Genomic DNA, 18,247 nt, shown 5'->3' with positions numbered 1-18,247 from the left:
TAATGGTCCTTATAGAACAAATTTGACTCGAATGTTAGTCCATATCAGTCACACCAATACAACTTTGTTACACATTAGATTTCTTTATTTCATTTACACATATCTAGTAGTACAAGGTCAGTAAGAAACAATACAAAAGTTATAGTAAAGAAAAATACAGAATGTACCTTTTCTGACTACACAGCAGCCAGTAAGACAAGACAATTGCACTGCAGTGGAAATGGTTCAGGTCATTCACAAACAACTGTATTGCTTCACATCCACTTCCCTTAAAATCGACTGTTAAGAAGGTCACTGCAAAAATCACCTGTTTATTTATTTCAGCAGGAGTCAATGTGTGAGTGTAGCAAAGTCTTGCAAACCAGTGAAAAACAGACATCTTAAAAATCAATTTGATGGACGAATAAAATGAGATCATAACTAGAATCATTCTGCAGGTTTTTAACTCATAGCTGAATCCCTTTTTTAAAAATATATATTGTACTTTAGCTTAGCTCACAGAATCTGAACCGGGAACCGAATGCAGAACAGGTCTTTTTGGTTGTCTTCTTTCAGTTCCCACTCCACGACCAGCCTTATCTAGAAATGCAGAAGAGTGATCAGTGAACAACGTGGGCTGCGCACACACACGCGCGCACACACACACACACACACACACACACACACACGAAAAGGTTTGTTGCCGATGTAACAAGTAGTACTTACTGGAGGGTACACAGACTTCACAGGAAGAGAGTTCAGATAGTGATACTGCTGCTGCTTCTGGATGGGACACTGGATTCCAGACTTGCAGCCATCTTCATTGGGAATGGGGAAGGGGACGGCAACTCCAGCAATGATGCCATGAACCACCGCTTTGCTCGCCTGGCTCTCCACAGCTACAACAGATAACACATGACTGAGATCAAAAAGGTACAAAAAAATAAAATAAATCCTATTCATTTATGTTCTGACTGTCGGGTGAAGTATTTCAAAGACAAAGCCCCCTTACCACTGTCGAATGTCACATTGACACTGTAGGACTGTCCTCTGTGTAGCTGACATGGCTGAACGGCACAAGGGCTAATGTCCACTATGGACACTTTACCAGAAGGGGAGCCTAAAGGGAAACAAGGGGAAAAGAAAAAGGTCTTAAAAAAAAAATATGCAGACCTAAGCATACAAAAAAGGGAAATAAACTACCAATCAGGAGTTCAGTCTCAATATACTTTTGCATAAGGTGCCAAAAAAAACAACTCAGGAACATACAAACAGAATTATAACTAAAAAAAATGATCTGCTGATTAATATAATCTAAAGTAAAGTATGTAATCTTATTCATTTTTGGTGTTTGGCTACTCAGCTAGATCACTCCTGCGGCTCGGGAGGGAGCTGTCCAAAGTGTGAAGAGATAACCCTGATGAGATCAGAGAGTCTCATGACAGACATTGTTACATCGTTTTTGGAAGTCCACTCAAATAAGAGATTAAACGTTTCTTTCTTGGACTCTGCTGCTGCCTTTTCGTCCTCTCTTTTTAGAAGTACTATACAAAATCACTTCTAGATGGAGTGACAGCTCTGATCACTCAGGAAACTCTTAATTAATCACTGAATATAAACAAAACGAGCACATGAGAGTTGTTCATGTGCACAGGACTGTGTGACAGAGATGTGCCCAGTCAAACAGTCAGTCAAAGAAACAATGGAACATTAATCAAAAATTCTGAGAATTAAACCTTAATGACTATAGGATGGACAAAACAAGCATTTAAACAGAAGTCACTTCTGTATTCTGGTAAACCTATACATTTTATAACAACAACAGGACAGCAACACATGTTAACCAACGGATTTCTTCACTCCTTTTAGGATTGCGTAACAAGTGTTTACCGCTAACGTACAAGACATTTACAACAGTAATTAAAAGTCAGAAGAGTAGTAAATCTAACGTTTGTCATTAAAATGAGTGAAGTGAAACTTACCGCAGTCAATGAACTTCACTGGCGCCGCACAGGTGAGTCCCATTAAGCACAACAAAACGAAAAAACGAGTCGGGACATCCATGTTTATTTCCTAACAAAAAAAAAAAAAAATAGACATGCAATGAGGAAATAGTCATTAGGTAATAGAAAAGTAAACCTCACCAGACGTCAGCGGTCAGCGGTCAGTTAAAGTGTTCAATCATATGACTTTGTGTTAGTTTCCTCAAATGTTCCGAGTGTAGCAGTGACTACGGAGTTTAACAAAGAACACGTACTCTTCCACCACCTGGCACTGGCAAGAGTAACTACACAATCATAATAGCCTTCTAATAAGCATAGCATAAGGACGCATAAGAAGCAATGAATGAAGCAACTGTACCTTTGAAGCGCTTTCTGCAGTTTCCCAAGTGAAGCCGACAACCGCCGAGCACCTTTTATTTCCGTGTATCACGAGATCGAAGTAACGCCTATTTATCATACAATGCTATCATTAACATTTTGGGTTTTTATGCCCGCAATACAGCTTGTCAGGAAACCTCTCACCGTTAAGACTCCGCCTCATGCGATATAATTGGCAGATCAAAATCTCAAGCAGTACACAAACCATAGACTGTAAAAACGAACCCAGTCATCTTTTACCCAAAACTAAATGCATAAATTCAGGGAGATCTGTGCCTGCAAGGCAAAGCCAAGGTATCGATAAGCTCGCCAGCCAGAAAACAAACACGTTTTCATCTTCTTTTGATTGGCAGTTAAACTGTACAAATATGGGCGTATCTATTTGACAGACAATCCTTTCAGCCAATAAAGGTGCAATCTTCCCTTCGTCGTAGGCTGGGGGATGTAACCTTCCGACATTTGTTATGGAAGATGTCATTCGTGAGAGCAGCTATGATAACTGCGTCAAAGTCAACAGTATTGAACCTTGCTAGGTAACGATTATTTGTCTTATATCTTAGACACCAGTAGAGATAATCTGTAAACAATCTCTCTGGGGGAGAAAAAGAGCTGCGTGTTGAATTATTGTTGTTAGCAAGCTAGCTGTTAGCGCTACCGTTAAGCAGCTAGCTAGCTAGCCCCATGGCTAGCGAGGCTACTAGTCCTGCTGCTTTCGTGCAATCTGATTTTAACAAAACGTATTTTATTTATTTTTTTTGCAGGGCATCAACTCTTTTGTCCAACAATGTGAGCCAACAGTTACACCGGCTTCCTCAAAATCACCTGCCCTTTTACACAACGGCGCTTCATCGCTTCAGCAGTGCCTCAACCCAGCAGAAGCCAGCGGGGTCAGAACCACCTGAAGACAAAGTACAACTCACTGAGTCATGTGTGAAGGTGTGACATGTCCACGATTAAGCATCATACTGTTATGTCTGATAATCCAATATTTGTCAACATTGTTGATATCTGATATCTGATTATGGACCATGCTAACATGCATTGCCGTGTGGCCACCGTGTCAATCAATATGTTGGATTGTTATTTTGTACTTTGCACTTCATTCATCATGATCCTGTCTCTCCTTTAACACAGAGACTAGGGGAAATCATGGGGAAGGGTGATTATCTGAGAATACATGTGGAGGGAGGAGGCTGCTCTGGGTTCCAGTACAAGTTTTCTGTTGAGAATAACAAGAATGAAGATGACAGGTAAATTGCCACAAACCTATCTTTGAATTTGTTGTTTCACACCGGTCTCATTGTGTCCTTATTGTCTCTTATAATCTCTGTTCCCTCCTGCATCCACGCTGCTCTGCTATCAGGGTGTTTGAGCAAGGAGGAGTGGGCATCATTGTGGACCAGGACAGCCTGGAGTTTGTGAAAGGAGCCACTGTGGACTTCACCCAGGAGCTGATCCGCTCCACCTTCCTCGTGCTCAAGAATCCTCAAGCCGATCATGGCTGCTCCTGTGGCAGCTCCTTCTCTGTCAAACTATGACCCTGCGTCAATGTTACTTGATACACTGATTTACCAGTTTGTGTAAAAAATGCAATTAAATATCATAAGACACTTTTAAACATAATGCTTTCTAACTACTGGTGTTGTAGGTGTGAAACAAGTGAACTGAATGAAAGGATGGGGTATCTATTGATCATTGTGCTGTTTTGCAGATGGTGACAGTCGTTGCTCATTGATAGATGAGTTCACAACATTCAGCTGTAATCATCATGTATTCAATTCAAAACAAAAGCTCAATTGAGACGTTTGAGTCTGCGGTGCTTAGATTTGCCCTGGGTGTAAACTATGTAAATAGGCTAAATCTATGATTGCAGAGAGCTAAGCTATATTGTATTTGTTTCATCTAAAATAAAATTGAGTGAATTTCAAATATTTGTATCTTCAGTCTGTTCAATTTTTATTATATGCAAATTGTGTGTTATATAATTTATTACACTTTCATTGTTACATTAGAGGGATGAAAGGGAACCCAGGAAATGTTTCTATTTATTGATAATTGATGAAAGGTTAGTCGCACTGATGTTTCATTGAAAGTTACTTCGTCAGCATTATTAATTGGTCTGGATTCATTACACCACCGTCAGTTAAAACATTGCTCAAAGTCATGGTTGCCTTTTTTATTAAAGTGGAATTTAAGAAACATCTCACAAAAAATATACAAAAAGAATATATACAAATGATATGTACACTGGTATAATGTAAATCAAATTATGCAGCAACAATTTTTTGTATAGTTAGTCTTAATACAAGGAGCAAAATATTTTTGCACTTTTCATATTTTCTCTGATAAAACATTCCATTTAAGCAATATATCCGATAACACAAAACATTAACCGTACTGTTGAAAAAAGTCACACTGTTCATATTCATGAAAATGCGACATTAATACGTCATAGCAGCACACTGAGAAGTGAGAAAGAATTGCAACCGTGAATTGAAACATCAATTTACAGCTGTTCTTTTTTTTTTTTTTTCTGAGGAATTTGGTTCAGACAGATTGTCTTCCAGTAAGCCATGCACACCCACTTACCACAAACACATCCTCAAACAAGTATGAGCACGTTTAACTTGTCATGAGGGGAACACTGCCGAGGGAGGTTTGAGGTCAACCAGTCAACAACACAACCACATAAACAAACCGTAAATGAACCATCAGGGGTAACACAGTGACCAGGTCAGGTGTACAGTGCATAGTATGCTTTGGCATGCTGACATCCAGAACATAACAGTGGATGTTACATTCAGAAGGAAGGCCACAGGATTTGGAATCACCAGTAAAAATAGAACAAACAAATGATTACATGATCCAAAAAGTAAAACCAACTAATACAAAAAGAATCCAAACCCTTGTAAATTAAACACTCAGATTAAGGCTAATTCAGTTTGCTACATGTTTTCAAAAAATGGCATTGTCAGTAACACAATTTCATAGGCCTATCAAGTGGCAAAACATCCATTTTCAACATGTACACAGATACACTCATTCTTTAAAAAAAAATTGTATTATTATTTTTATTATTTGAGAGATGTCTCTCTTTTTTTTAAGGATGATGCGATGTCGTGAGAGCAGGGCTGTATGCCCTCCGCCTGTGTTCACAATCAGGACTGATGCTGTGATGAAAATGAGCCTTTCACATATGCATGCACCTATAGTTTTGAGGCAGTAAGTCAGGTCACCACTCATTTACAAGCTGCCACGTTCCTCCTCCTCCTCCTCGCTTCAATGCATCCTTTTAGCATACTTTCTGAGGCAGGGTTGGTCCAGGTGTGATCCTCAATGAGGGGCATGGACACACCTCCACACGAAGAGGCTAGAAAGGACATAAAAGAAAGGATGCATCGCTTAATATTTGATTGTGATGTCATTTGTAAGCTACGTTATTATTTGGAGCCTCAGTCATACCTCCTGTCATCTCCACCGGCACTAACCACGAAGCGGTCTCCAGTTGTGAAGCGTACATTAGTCAAGTGAGCAGAATGGCCCATAAAGCGTTTGTGTTTGCCCTGAAAACAGATCACATACATATCATCCAGGTGGCATCTCTCAGAGTACAGTAAACGTGAGACAATTCACCACACAGTCTTCACACAGGCTTCATGATATAAGCGTATCTCTGAAAGGTGCAGAGAAATGTTTTACTTTTATCATCTGACAGATGGCATAGGGTAAATATTAGTGTCATAAGAAATCCCAAACAGGAATAATAATATTATGCAATCATACTTACAAACTTCTCTGGACATGGAAATTCAAAGAGCTTCACCATTCCAAAGTCATCGCCTGTGACGATGTTAAGGCCTGAGTGGGACACACAGGCACAAGTGACGTCTGCTTTGTCAGTGTTGCGGGACCAGATGCCTATGACCTCGTCCCCAAGGACACTGGATACAGAGAGAGAGAGAGAGAGAGAGAGAGAGAGAGAGAGAGAGAGAGAGAGCAATCATATATTTGGCCATCACCTTTCTAACATGCATGTGTCGGTCTTAACACCGGGACTCTCACCTTGTCCAGGTGGCCCAGGTGATCCTGTCGATCTGTGACTGCTCTGTGACCTGCTTCCCAGATGGCACCTCGTACACGAGCCGTTTATAAGCACCGGTGGATATCTGGTTCAAGACATAACAGGTTAGGGATCATACAGCCAGCCAGCTAGCATTAAAGACAAACATGCCCTCCCACTGCAGAGTTGATAAACCCTCTCACAGTCCATACCTGGACGTAAGTGCTGTCAGCCGAAAAGTCCATCTGCATCACGAAGCTGGGGATGTCCCTGCAGCAGTTGATGCGGTTCAGCTGCGGTCCGAGTGTCAGGTCGTAGAAGTCAACTGCGCTCTCAGTAGAGCCTACGGCCAGGTAGCGAGAATTTGGACTGAACCTGTTAGAAAGTCATGCAGCGTTTTAAAAGTCTGTCTGTTCTGTCAGATTTACTTTGAAGTGTGTGGAGTAGGTTTGACCTATTTCAGTCTCCAAAGAAAATTTGTTGGTGTGACATTCCCTGAGGAAGACCATGGTGGTCGAAACATGTTGCCTCTTTAAATGATTTAGCCACCATAATAAAGGCTTTTTAATATTTCCTTCCTCGTTGGTCTTAGATTTTAGAGATTTTTATGGATTTCCTTCCCCTTGAACTCAGCTGTACCTTGTGCAAAGTGCCAAACTCTTCTATCATTACCTAATATCTTGAATAGGAGAGCGCCGATCTCTTTTCTTGCCCCAGATTTTGAGTGAGGCCACCAACAGGATGATGAACTCTCCGTTCTTCATGCCGATGGCCACCATGTCTCCTTCAGGACTGTAGCTGATGGTGCGTGCCGGGTGGCCCAGGTTCACCTTATTCAGCATCTTCTGTTTCCCCACAAGGCCATGCAACATCATCACATTCTTGTTATTAGTGTAATTTTGTGAATGAAGAATAACCATCTTAATTCCACTTGATAAAAGCAACATCTTATATGATAGAAGTACGAAAGTATTGGGAAGAATTGAGATGGTTCTGAGGGGATTGAGGTAACATGGCTGACCTTCTCCGGGATGTCCCACAGACGAACAGTGCCGTCCTCTGCCGCAGACAGGAATACGTCTCGGGAGGGATGGGTGCCCAAGCCCCAGATCGGTCCGTCCATGTGTCCGTTCACCAAGATGTTGCACGCTGCATTCTTCTCTCCTACCTCAATGATCTCTGCATTCCTGGTCCCCACGAGGATTTTACCCTGACACAGAAATCAGTAAAATGTGTCAAAATACACATGATGAAGTTTGCAATTCGCTGGATTCTTTTATAGAGTGCGATATTATGTGCGACCTACCTTTCCTCTGCACACAGAGCGAACACAGTCTATGACCTGTCCGGTTTCTAATCGAAACGCTCTGCAGCGTTTCAGCTCCTGGTCCCAGAGCTTTAGAGCACCTCCCTCTTTTGAGCTGTGGAGGAACACACACGTGTATTTCATCCCTCAGCTGATGAAATTCACAGCTTTAAATATGTATGCATTTCCCCCTCATATGCATTTAGTCGTATATTGGTATTACATTCATATGGGGAAATACATTGTTGCAAATATCAATAAAATGAATAAAAAACTAGTATTAAAAGCAAAGGGATGTTTTCCATTATCTGGTATCAAGGCCATCCAACCCTGCTACACAGTGTGAGCTCACTGATATGTAATATGGTGTATTAATGTAACAGAGCAGCACTCACGGTCTTTCCTTGCCTCCGGTGACAATGAGGCCGTCTCTCAGTGTGGTGTACATGGTGAACACAGGGCCCGTATGAGCTTTGGCCACAATTCTCACTAGAATGTGTTCCTTCCACACACACACATCCCCACTTATGGTACCTGTAAATGTCAAGGTATTCTGAAAAGAAAACAAAACTGCACTAATCTAGTGGCCTAAGAGAGCAGAGCGAGCAATGCAAAAACAATTCACAGCACATTTAAGTAGACAGTTTGAAATCAGGTGAGCTTTAAATATTAGTAGAGCCAAATTACGAGGTCAAATGTAGTATGTAGTAAAAACATTGAAAAGATTTTATATGAATATTAGTTGAAAGCCACTTACAGCTCCAAATGCTACAGACAGCATGGTCTGCATCCGGGCATCCTCTATGGAACTCAGCACACCTTTTTTGCTGAGCAAAGCTCGACCAGCTAACGTCCAGAAACGCACATGCTTGATCCCCACAGACACAAAGTGTGTGTCAGAGTCTGGACGAAATTCAGCCACAAAGATCCTCTGGGTGTGACCTACCCGGCTGGCAATTTTGGCACCTAAAAACAAAATAGAGTGCAATGAAAGCATGATCTCTGGTTGGATGTTCTAATCCCCAGAATGAGGTCAAAGTTTATTATTCAGTTTTACCTTCCTGCCATTTCCAGATGGTGACGGTGTGTTCGGGGTCCAGGCCCACAGACAGCAGGAGTTTTCCTGTGGCACTAAAGCTGACGGAGCAAACCCCACCGGAGTGGAAACAACGTAGCACTGACAGCGTCTGCTTGGTCATGGCGTCCCACACATGTATAGATGGAGACGTGGCTGAGGGACAGACAAGGAGAATTGTTGATCTAAAATGAACTACTATCAATGCACTTCTTTATTTTTTGCGTCCAACTTATGTCATGTGTAAATCCTTTAACAAAATAATTAATTATTGTGTTTCTACAAATTCTATATTCTAATTTAACAAAACCCTAAAAGGTATAGGCTAGAGTTTAGACATATGCCTTCATAGCTTTTTATATATACTACATAATATTTCTTATTTTTTTAGAGAGTCTACAACAAAGCAAAAATGCTTCAAAACATTATTCCTAAAAATAAAGTTTGCATGAATCAAAGACCACAAATCAAGTGGCCACTAGATGGCGTTAACGTATATATAGAATATAATGTGTTGAAACAATACCGATTATAATAGTTTTAAACACCAAATTCCCCAATCGACATAACGACTCGTTTTGAAATGTCCTTACCTGACATGTCACCAGTATCACCTGAAAAGAAGATAAAAAAATCGGATTAATTGACAGAGCCAATAAATGATCTGTTTATTTTTTGTGACTTTCTGAGCAATTGTGCTTTTCTGCTATTGACAAACTATTTATTTTAAAATATTTAGGTAATTTACAGAAAATCATTAAAAATCTAAAAGTTATATGTATTAAATGTTATGCCATTACAAATCCATGTAATTCAATATCTGCCAATTTCTCTTTATATGTGTCTTTCCGTGAGAAATGCAGCATGCGTGACAATCTCACAACCATTCATTTATGCATAAATGTGGCTCTATAGCACAGATAAGCTTGTAGGAGGGGGATGGCTGTCTGCCATGTAGAATATGCCCCCTGCACAAAGCACAACACAGGATACAGGGGAGAGAAATGAGGCGACTTCTCACAAACATACCTACTTGGCCAGTTGCCACCACATTGGGAAATTTGGGATGTTGATTGATTGTCAGGCACAAAATGTCGTCACTGTGTTCTGCATAGAAACTTTGGCAGGCTGTAAGAAAACACACACACACACACACACACACACACACACATAGAGACACAAAATGAAATGTTTGCTTTACAGTGATTAGTAACACTGTCAGCGAGTCTTCTGGACCGTCTACTCACAGGTCGTCAGGTTGAGTACGATGCCAACTGAGGCCGTGTGGTAGATGATGTCCGCCCCCTCGTTCAGGTAGTGCACGTTATTGCGGCAGTCATTGCCACGGTAACCAAACACCAGGTCCAACACCAGGTCCTGCGGGGGAGTCAGAAAAAGTCAGAAGGGTCATTTCCATGACAACTAAGATGTTCAGAGCCAGCTGCTGGCTGAAGGAGTACGTCATTGTTCAATTACAGCTCTGTCCGGACAGAGGACGAGCACACAGCGTCTCCAGAAGGAAGAATCACATTCGAAACCAACATTTTGAATATTTTGCTGACAAGACAAGACTCCATCTGTTTACAATAAGTTCCCTATCTGTTTTGGTAAGGATGTAAGGTTTGTCTTACCTCAATGGGTCTCTTCTTTTTGCCAACATTGTTGGTCTGCAGCTTCTCCGGCTGTGGCAGCGCTCTGCTGACAGGAGGCCTGAAACAGACAGCTGGGATAAGGGGGGGTTGCTGCAGAGCTGCTGATGCTAATGATAATGACGACAATAATAATAACAACACACTGTTTGCTACTCTGTCTATTATGCAAAAACATTGCATGAACATCTACTCATATGTGCACACAAATAGGTGAAGTTTTATCTCAAAGGGAAAGAGCTACAATTCTTGGGGTGGGATTATTTTTTTAAAAGCAGGTGACATGTCAAGGCGTCTTGTATCACAAGTGGAACAGAGTTTGTTTTGCCAGCGAAGCAATGAAAGGACTATGTTTGAATAAGGGGACTGAGTGGGAACGAGAGTGAAAATGCTAAGAATCATCCATTATGGGAAAGAAAAGTTCAAGAAAATGTGACATACAGTAACTGGAGCTTTGTCTGTTCTCCCCCACACATCTTTAGGCACTCAGTCAATGCAATGTAATTAAAGATAAAATATAATATATATATACGTATATATAAATATATGTTAGGATAAGGGTCTGAAAAATAGAGTTTCACCCTTAATTAATAAGACTTTTATAGTGCATATTTAAAACACAATGGTATGAAAAAACTATTGATAATACAAAGACTGTAAGTGCAAACTATTACCATGACCTTCTTCTACAGTGAAGGCAGGGTGTGGAAAGAGTGGCAAGATACAAATATCTACATGAGGTTGTTTGTGTACTCCGTAGAATAATCACATAACCAGGAAATAAGCAGCTTACCTTGACCCTCTTCATGGCAGCAATAACAAAGAGAAAGTTAGAATTAGAAAAAGGTTTCTTACAGCGTTCACTGCTGCCTGGCTGGACACACGTGACGAAACACAACACCTCAGCCACCGAGGACGTAAAACACGGGAGTCAGCGCCATGGTGTAACCATGGCAACTAAAGTCCATTTCCATGACAACTGCGAGGATGCTTTCATCGTTGTCAAAAAAAAAAACTAATCTGGAAATCAATGAACCTGAATCACCCAAAGTCTGAGACACACTTAAAGATGGATTGTAATGATGTCAAATATGATAATGCTTGTAAGCGCTGTTCAGGACCAGATGAACAAACAATATATTTCCTTAAAAACACTCTAAAATATTCTAAAGATGTGTATTTTTCTAATATTCCTTCTGGTTTGATGAAGTTAATATATGGCTTTTCCTCCGAGTCGCTGACTATCAAAAACATTCAGATTCAAAAATTGTTCTGCTGACTCCTAAAAATGATTAAAGTAAATTAAATTCAAGCTCTAACTTAATTGTTAGCCCAATTATTCCTGCCTGTCAGAACAGCAGCTCATTAACAAGTGAATTAACACCCAAAAGAGCATCAAACACTGAAAAAAAAATCACTTAAACTGCTGAATTTGTACAGAGGGGACTTAAAGGCATTATATAAAGCTTCAAGAAGTGAAAGATAATGCTTGATACTGTCTCGAGTCTTGACATGATTTAGTGAGATAAGGTGTTCTCTGTATTTATACATGCTGCGCCCTCTGCTTCATCTTTTGTCCAAAATCAACATACATGAACACTAGAGCTTACCTGACCACCCCTTGTCTTCAAGTAGAATTAAAGAACGAAGCAGGATAATGACAGATGGACAGCCATTAAAGGAAAGAAGAAGAGCAGAAAAGGCTGAGTTATTTCAAAAGGGCAGGGACAGGGCAGGAATTTCACGCAGGAAAGGAAAAGATATGTTGACTGAAGAAGGCAGGTTTGGCTTCATCTTGATGCAGAAGCCTTATTCTGCATACTATGACCTTTCCTATTCCTAAAAGGTATTTTCTGACTGCGCAGGAGTGTCCCTCTGACCATCTGCAAAGCTTCACCGTAGCTTCATTGACAGATACCTTTCGTCCACCGAGGGCTCTTTGAGCTGTAAGTGGGGTTTCACGCCCGTCATGGGTCGCATGTTGGCGGATAAGGCCTTGATGGTGTAGTTGATCTCGTTCTCCCTCGTCACATCGCTGTCGTAACCTGGTGACGGACAGGAATGATACAGATTTTAGCACCAGAAACATTCGATGAATGAAAAACCTCAAAAGGAAGCTCATCTCTCACCTCCATCATCCTCACTCTCGATGTCCGACTCCTCACTGTCGCACTGCTTGAATTCCCGGTGGCCCTCGGGCTCGTGGGCCCAGATCATGAGGCACGTGTCAGCCCCGCCGACTGTCACCAAGAGGCTGTCGTCATGGGTCCATCGCACATTGGTAACATGTGTGCTGTGGGCCACGTAGCGTTTGAACTTTGCATACTTTCCCTGGGGGAAGAGGGACAACATTTATGTAACACTACGTGACATTAACACGGAAATTTACATCAAATTTACATAAACGTAAGCCGTAAGTCATGAGGCGCTCAACCCAGTTAATACGAGGAATCATGCATTGTGTCTTACCTTGACAGGGTATCTGAAGAGCTTGACGTACCCCAAGTCATCTCCTGTTGCTAGCACCTTCCTGTCGTTACTAAGGCAGGTGGCTGTCACCTCAGTGACCTCGTTGATCAAAGGCCAGATGCCCTCAACAGACGTACCCAGGACACACGTCCACGTGCTCCAGTCAATCTTCTCCACCTGAGCCAAGTGAGTAGGCAATGAAACATGACTCTATATAGCTCTTTGTAAAAGCACCTAACACTATAATCCTTAACTGTCAACAGGCAAGATAGCAACAAAATAAAACAACAAATCAGAAATGTACTCTGGAGCGTCACCACGAAGAGCCTCTACATGCATCTACAGGCAGCCTATATAGAGAGTCAACACTGAAATAAATTGCTCTCTCTTTGTCTTCATTGGAAGATGGGCCATCGCATTTTTAACCACCTACAGATAAGCTTCGACAAAATGTCAAACTATTCCTTCAAAAGGTAGGAGGGAGGGAAGGAAGGAAGGAATGAGGAGGCAACTACTGTCTCAGCCAGTCGATAATCATCCTGTGATCAAGTGTGCAGGAGAAGAGAGAAATGCGTGGGAGGGAAAGAGGAAAGCATCATGATGAGGTGAGACAAACGAGCAAAAGTAGGAGAGGACATCGGTGCAGCGAGACACGATCTAGCAGCATCTATCATCCGTGACCCTTATTTTCTTAATGCTTCCCTCCACCGTGTGCCTCGCAAGGTGTCTGAATGTCACGCTGTATTATGGGTACCCTAAACACTACCACTGCCAACATTAGAATGATACTGGTGAAAGGTGGGCCGTGCAAATGCTTCACTGCCCTTCCTCGAGCCTCCTCTGATCCCGAAGGGAAAATTTGGGCCAAGAGCGCAACCGTAACCGAGGCCGCTCCCGTGCCTTCTCTCCCTGCTTACCTCTGTAGCCGGGATGGTCTGCCTCTTGCCACGAGGAGCTTCAAAAAAAAACTGCTCTTTTGCACCGGTGTTGACTTGGAGTAGTTTTCCTGTGAATGAAAGTGGGCCGTGATGTTTAACTGTTTTTTTAACAGAGACATTTTGAATCCATAATTTGATCGCTAGCAGTCGTTAGTATGTAAGGAAGCATGTTCACCTCTCTTGTCCCAGTCCAGATGGGTAATGTAGTTGAGGCATCCTTTGCACACCCCAACCCGTTTGCTGCTCATTACATTGTAAATATCCACAAAAGTGTCCCCTGATGCGACTGCAAGGTACTTCCCAGTACCTGAGTAAACACAAGAGGGATGAGTTTCAGATAGTTCGTCAGTCTCTGTGGTCCAGACTTTAAGATTTAGACATTTTGCACAGACCATTTTGTTCATGTTCACCTCAGAATTGATGCAGTAACTTTGGGAATCCCTTAACTTTTCATATAGTGCTTTCATCGAGTCAAAGTCAAAGTTTTTTGGTAATTCCAGTAAAACGATTGGCATTCCCATCAGCCTCAGCTGTGTTTTAATGTCAATTAGCAAATGTTAACATGCTAGCACACTAAACTAAGAAGATGAACATGGTCAACCTTACACCTGCTCAACACTGTAGCATTTAGCTTATGTCGGCATGTGCCTAAGTCTGAATAAGATAAATAACTACACTGCTTTATAAAGCGGCTTTTAAGACGTATAGGCTCTCAGGGACTCGTGGGTGTTGGGTTGACAAACAGGAGATCTTGCATCGTGGACTAAGGTTAAGTGGTAAGGGCAAGAGCGTTCAGTTTCTTGGTCTCACTTTCTCTGCCCAAAACTGTTTCTCATTCCTCTTTTGCTGCCTCTCTGTCTGGCCTTCTAACAGAAAGCCATTAATGTGGGTCAGGCCCGCAGCAATATCTCCCCCCCCCCCACTCACAGCGGAAGGGAAATATGTACACCTGCTGAACTTCTGCATCCTACACACACTAAGATGCTTTGAAGGACACACAGATTTCAGAGGCACATTTACTTCTCAGACAGGATGTAATGGGAGTTTTGTCAAGGTGAAGAAATGCGGAGGTGAGCGTCAGACCTGGAGAGAATCTGATATCAGAGATGATGTCCTTGCGGTGGTGGAAGGACACCAGGTCCTCCAGGGTGTCTGCGTTCACAATGAGGAAGCTGCCGTCATTCAGGCCCACCGCCAAAGCTTTGCCATCAGGGGAGAAGCAGCAGCAGCGGCCGCCTGTGGAGGACAACGTGTTTGTTGAAGCCCCAGGGCCAGTGTACACCCTGTCAGAAAATAGACTCATCTGTTAGTGTTTTGAGCGGTGACTCACCTTTTCTGAGCTTGCGCACAGCCAGCATGCAGTGGCTGGGTGAAAGGTCCCATATGCGCAGGGTTTTATCATCACTGACGGTGGCACAGAGAGGGAGATGGGGATGAGTGGCCAGGCCCCAAACTTCGCCTTCCATGTGACCCTGCAAACACATACAATAGAGTAATTATTGAATGTGTTGACAGTCAACTTATTTTTGGGTAATGAAAGAAAAAAAAAAAAAAGTGGGACATTTGGCATTGGCGATCAAGCTACACGAATGAATGTCAATATCAAGAGAAGATACCGGTGGGTGTTTCTTTTTTCACTCTTTTAATGCAACCTGAAGTTTTGAACACTATTGGACTGTATTTGGTTGCGAGTAAAAGACAAAGAGATAATTTTGAGTCGTTGCGGCTTATTTGGTGCATATTTTGTCACTTGGAGGTTTCTCATTAAAATTGAATACCCTGATGAGTGCATTGAAGACAATGAACTTAAGACCGGGAATCCTGAACCAACCCATAACACTGATGTTAAAGAAAAAACGGCCCACACAATTGACTAAAAATAATATATATTGAAAATATTCAAAAAAGGAGAAAAGCAAGGTTAACTGAAGCAAATGAGTAGAACAAATGAAGACTCTTAAGCAAACAGATGGCAAAGTTCCTAAGGTACAAAGTATTTCCTTGATAGTTGATTGATTTTCCACTTCCTGAAGATAAGTGTAAAAGGCAAGAAGATTGGATTAAAAACAAAGATGGACTTTGAACCAGTTAGTGAGTAATGTGAAACAATGGCTTTCTGATATTGATAATCAGCTTGATGATGTGAGACAGTTAATGAATGTTTTAGTGAAACACTAAGGTTTCAATCACTAAATCTTCTGCTTCAAGTATTTCCTTATCGTAAAGCTCAAGCAGAAAAAGCTCGCTTCAGCGTGCTGCTGCATTGGAAGCTAAACATACTTTGGAGGTTGAGGAGGAAAACTTAAAACGAAGAAAGGAGAAGTTACAACTGGACGCTGAACTTGCAGCTATCAATGCAATGATACAAGTGTTGGAAGGAGGTGATGTGAAAAACCAGGCGTGACGGCATGAACTCATATCTCCCCGAATCCAAAAGCCAGCAACCTAACCTGCTAAACAAATGGAAATAAACTGTTCAGCCTACAAATAGTGAGCCATACACACATGCAGGACGTACGACCAAAGGAACCAAGACACACACAGGAGCGAATCCACGATGAAAAAAACTATTATTGACAGGTCTTATGGACATCAAGCTTTTTCACTTGCAACAACTGCTGTTGAATCTCATCCTCTCAATAGACCAACATTAGAATCAAAAATCACAACTAACCAACATCAAAGTCGATCTCTAGATCAGAGGTGTAATGATGATGTAATTATGCTGCCTCCTCATGATAATGCCAGTCAAAGCAACAAAACAACCATAAAAAACGACAACATTTTGGGTGATATATGAACAGTAGCAACATCATCAGCAGTGGCTTATTCAATTCACCATATACATAATGCTCTACAATATTCCACAGGATACTTACATAGTCAGTCTGTTACAACAGCTGACTGAGGACAACCTTTTATTCTCTGAACTGATCCCATCCATCACAATGTGCTTGTGAATTTAAAGCATTTGAAAAGAGCGATCAATAGCATCCGCTCTGTCTGCCTCTATCAGGGGAGACTCTGAGACGCTGCAGGACCACTTAACTAAATTAAAAATCTCCCATTAAACAGCAATAATTCATCGCCGTTTACAGCCACCTCCTATGTGCTTCTCAGTTGCTGTGTAAAATAGACAGTAATGTTATAATCAGACTGAAGGGCAAAGCTGGTAGGTTTGTATGATTTAGCCACAGAATGGATATGCTTCTGTTACTGCAGTTTTTCAAAGTATAACACATATTTCTTGAGTACTTTTGCAGCCATAAAGCCACATCCCCCATTTTGTCACCTTGTTGTAGGTGCATTACTTCAACTTAAGAAACATTCCTGCAACTTCATTACAGTACAATCAAAATTACACTTCTTTGCATCTTCAATCTTTTAAATCTTTACTAACCAAGAAAAAAAGTCACTTTAGATACTCTCAGCTCATCATATTGCAGAACAACTACAGGCAGCTTTCCCATAAATACACTGTGTGGGATCAGGTAGAATCTGATGTGCTGTATATCATTAGAGTTGTCACGGCTTTTGTGATTATTCTTATCAGTATCTTACCTGGACCAGCAGAGTGATGGGGCCACTCTTGTCCACCTCCAAGATCTCTCCGTTCTTAGTCCCCACCAGGATGTGGCCATGGCCCAGAGATATGGCACGTATGGAGGGGTTGTCCTCCAATAGCAACCCTGAAGAGTCAGTGAATTATAGAGACCTTAGCTTGAACCAGGAGGCAATCTTCATCTCAGCTAAAAGCATTGAATGTTTTGCATTGGATGGCTGTATTTCATCTCTGGAACTAGATCAAATGATCCAAGGACAGTAGAGGACAACTGAGAGCAGGATGACTTGATTACCTTTAGAGCCTGGAGCTAGGACCGCTCGCTTGATAGCGTAGGTCTTGAGGCATCTCTCGAAAGTGTCGTCCCACAGAGCAACTATGCCATCCTTTCCTCCAGTCACAAATCCCTACACGGACAATATATTTGCACATTTACAGCTGCAATGATGTGCAACTAGATGAACATGTATACCCTATTTAAAAAGAGATGGCTAGACAAAAAGGGAGACAGACAGAAAAATATACTTCTAATCAAATTTTCATAATTGACTTTATTCTGTAAAAACGATCAGTGAAAGAGCGCTTTTCCTTGTGGTACCTTCTCTAGAGCGTGCACACTGAAAACAGGGCCGTCATGCGCCTTGACAGTCTTCATCAGGAACATGTCCCTCCAGATGCAAATGTCCCCCGTGCATGTGCCTGAAAACACCATCTCCTCCGACCAGCCGTAAACAGCGCACATCATTGTCTCCGTCTTCCCCATGTTCCCCTTGCGTCCAATTAGACCACCACCTGAAAGGGAAACTCACAGTAAGACGTGTCACAGCT

At 41.7% G+C, this 18,247-nt stretch overlaps 3 protein-coding genes across 6 annotated transcripts in view; 1 reads left to right on the top strand and 2 right to left on the bottom strand.

Moving 5' to 3' along the window:
- Nucleotides 1-63: 63 nt before the first annotated feature.
- On the bottom strand, nt 64-2,445 carry LOC116383809 (NPC intracellular cholesterol transporter 2). The gene is made up of 5 exons (XM_031847912.1): nt 2,341-2,445; nt 1,962-2,052; nt 992-1,099; nt 706-878; nt 64-579 (listed from the first exon to the last, which is right to left on the bottom strand). Exons 1-5 carry the CDS (start codon nt 2,437-2,439, stop codon nt 496-498), a joined length of 555 nt encoding a protein of 184 aa, XP_031703772.1. The 5' UTR covers nt 2,440-2,445; the 3' UTR covers nt 64-495.
- A 336-nt stretch (nt 2,446-2,781) lies between these two features.
- isca2 (iron-sulfur cluster assembly 2) lies at nt 2,782-4,289 on the top strand. The gene is made up of 4 exons (XM_031847915.1): nt 2,782-2,893; nt 3,122-3,296; nt 3,495-3,610; nt 3,724-4,289. Exons 1-4 carry the CDS (start codon nt 2,832-2,834, stop codon nt 3,896-3,898), a joined length of 528 nt encoding a protein of 175 aa, XP_031703775.1. The 5' UTR covers nt 2,782-2,831; the 3' UTR covers nt 3,899-4,289.
- A 226-nt stretch (nt 4,290-4,515) lies between these two features.
- The window catches only part of eml5 (EMAP like 5), a 33,979-nt gene continuing 20,247 nt past the window's right edge, over nt 4,516-18,247 (bottom strand). The window contains exons 18-44 of one of the 4 annotated variants that reach the window (XM_031847900.1): nt 18,018-18,211; nt 17,715-17,826; nt 17,419-17,546; nt 15,188-15,329; nt 14,941-15,093; nt 14,033-14,164; nt 13,837-13,925; nt 12,920-13,096; nt 12,580-12,781; nt 12,369-12,495; nt 12,061-12,075; nt 11,244-11,252; nt 10,433-10,511; nt 10,049-10,178; nt 9,831-9,929; nt 9,395-9,415; nt 8,784-8,957; nt 8,484-8,692; nt 8,122-8,279; nt 7,727-7,841; nt 7,442-7,630; nt 7,093-7,265; nt 6,633-6,795; nt 6,423-6,526; nt 6,148-6,301; nt 5,823-5,923; nt 4,516-5,730 (exon numbers count right to left, since the gene is read on the bottom strand). In XM_031847900.1, the coding sequence (XP_031703760.1) occupies nt 5,694-5,730; nt 5,823-5,923; nt 6,148-6,301; nt 6,423-6,526; nt 6,633-6,795; nt 7,093-7,265; nt 7,442-7,630; nt 7,727-7,841; nt 8,122-8,279; nt 8,484-8,692; nt 8,784-8,957; nt 9,395-9,415; nt 9,831-9,929; nt 10,049-10,178; nt 10,433-10,511; nt 11,244-11,252; nt 12,061-12,075; nt 12,369-12,495; nt 12,580-12,781; nt 12,920-13,096; nt 13,837-13,925; nt 14,033-14,164; nt 14,941-15,093; nt 15,188-15,329; nt 17,419-17,546; nt 17,715-17,826; nt 18,018-18,211 (3,386 nt within the window). In that variant the 3' untranslated portion in view covers nt 4,516-5,693. The remainder of the gene's footprint in view (nt 5,731-5,822; nt 5,924-6,147; nt 6,302-6,422; nt 6,527-6,632; nt 6,796-7,092; nt 7,266-7,441; nt 7,631-7,726; nt 7,842-8,121; nt 8,280-8,483; nt 8,693-8,783; nt 8,958-9,394; nt 9,416-9,830; nt 9,930-10,048; nt 10,179-10,432; nt 10,512-11,243; nt 11,253-12,060; nt 12,076-12,368; nt 12,496-12,579; nt 12,782-12,919; nt 13,097-13,836; nt 13,926-14,032; nt 14,165-14,940; nt 15,094-15,187; nt 15,330-17,418; nt 17,547-17,714; nt 17,827-18,017; nt 18,212-18,247) is intronic. The other 3 variants (XM_031847901.1, XM_031847902.1, XM_031847903.1) reach the window with 3 other exon arrangements.

Source organism: Anarrhichthys ocellatus, unplaced genomic scaffold (genome assembly GCF_004355925.1).
Source record: "Anarrhichthys ocellatus isolate YVR2014 unplaced genomic scaffold, GSC_Weel_1.0 scaffold7, whole genome shotgun sequence".
Lineage (NCBI taxonomy): Eukaryota > Metazoa > Chordata > Actinopteri > Perciformes > Anarhichadidae > Anarrhichthys > Anarrhichthys ocellatus.
Note: the sequence above shows the minus strand (reverse complement) of the source record. Positions and strands in the feature narration are given on the sequence as shown.

What these genes read in the sequence shown, in the direction of transcription:
- isca2 (XM_031847915.1), top strand. Translation starts at nt 2,832, where the DNA reads ATGTCATTCGTGAGAGCAGCTATGATAACTGCGTCAAAGTCAACAGTA. An exon ending in ACAGTATTGAACCTTGCTAG is followed by an intron (nt 2,894 to 3,121) that starts GTAACGATTATT and finishes TTTTTTTTGCAG; the next exon opens with GGCATCAACTCTTTTGTCCA. An exon ending in TCACTGAGTCATGTGTGAAG is followed by an intron (nt 3,297 to 3,494) that starts GTGTGACATGTC and finishes CCTTTAACACAG; the next exon opens with AGACTAGGGGAAATCATGGG.
- LOC116383809 (XM_031847912.1), bottom strand. Translation starts at nt 2,439, where the DNA reads ATGATAAATAGGCGTTACTTCGATCTCGTGATACACGGAAATAAAAGG. An exon ending in AGTGAAGTTCATTGACTGCG is followed by an intron (nt 1,100 to 1,961) that starts GTAAGTTTCACT and finishes GTTTCCCTTTAG; the next exon opens with GCTCCCCTTCTGGTAAAGTG. An exon ending in TGAAGTCTGTGTACCCTCCA is followed by an intron (nt 580 to 705) that starts GTAAGTACTACT and finishes CTGCATTTCTAG; the next exon opens with ATAAGGCTGGTCGTGGAGTG.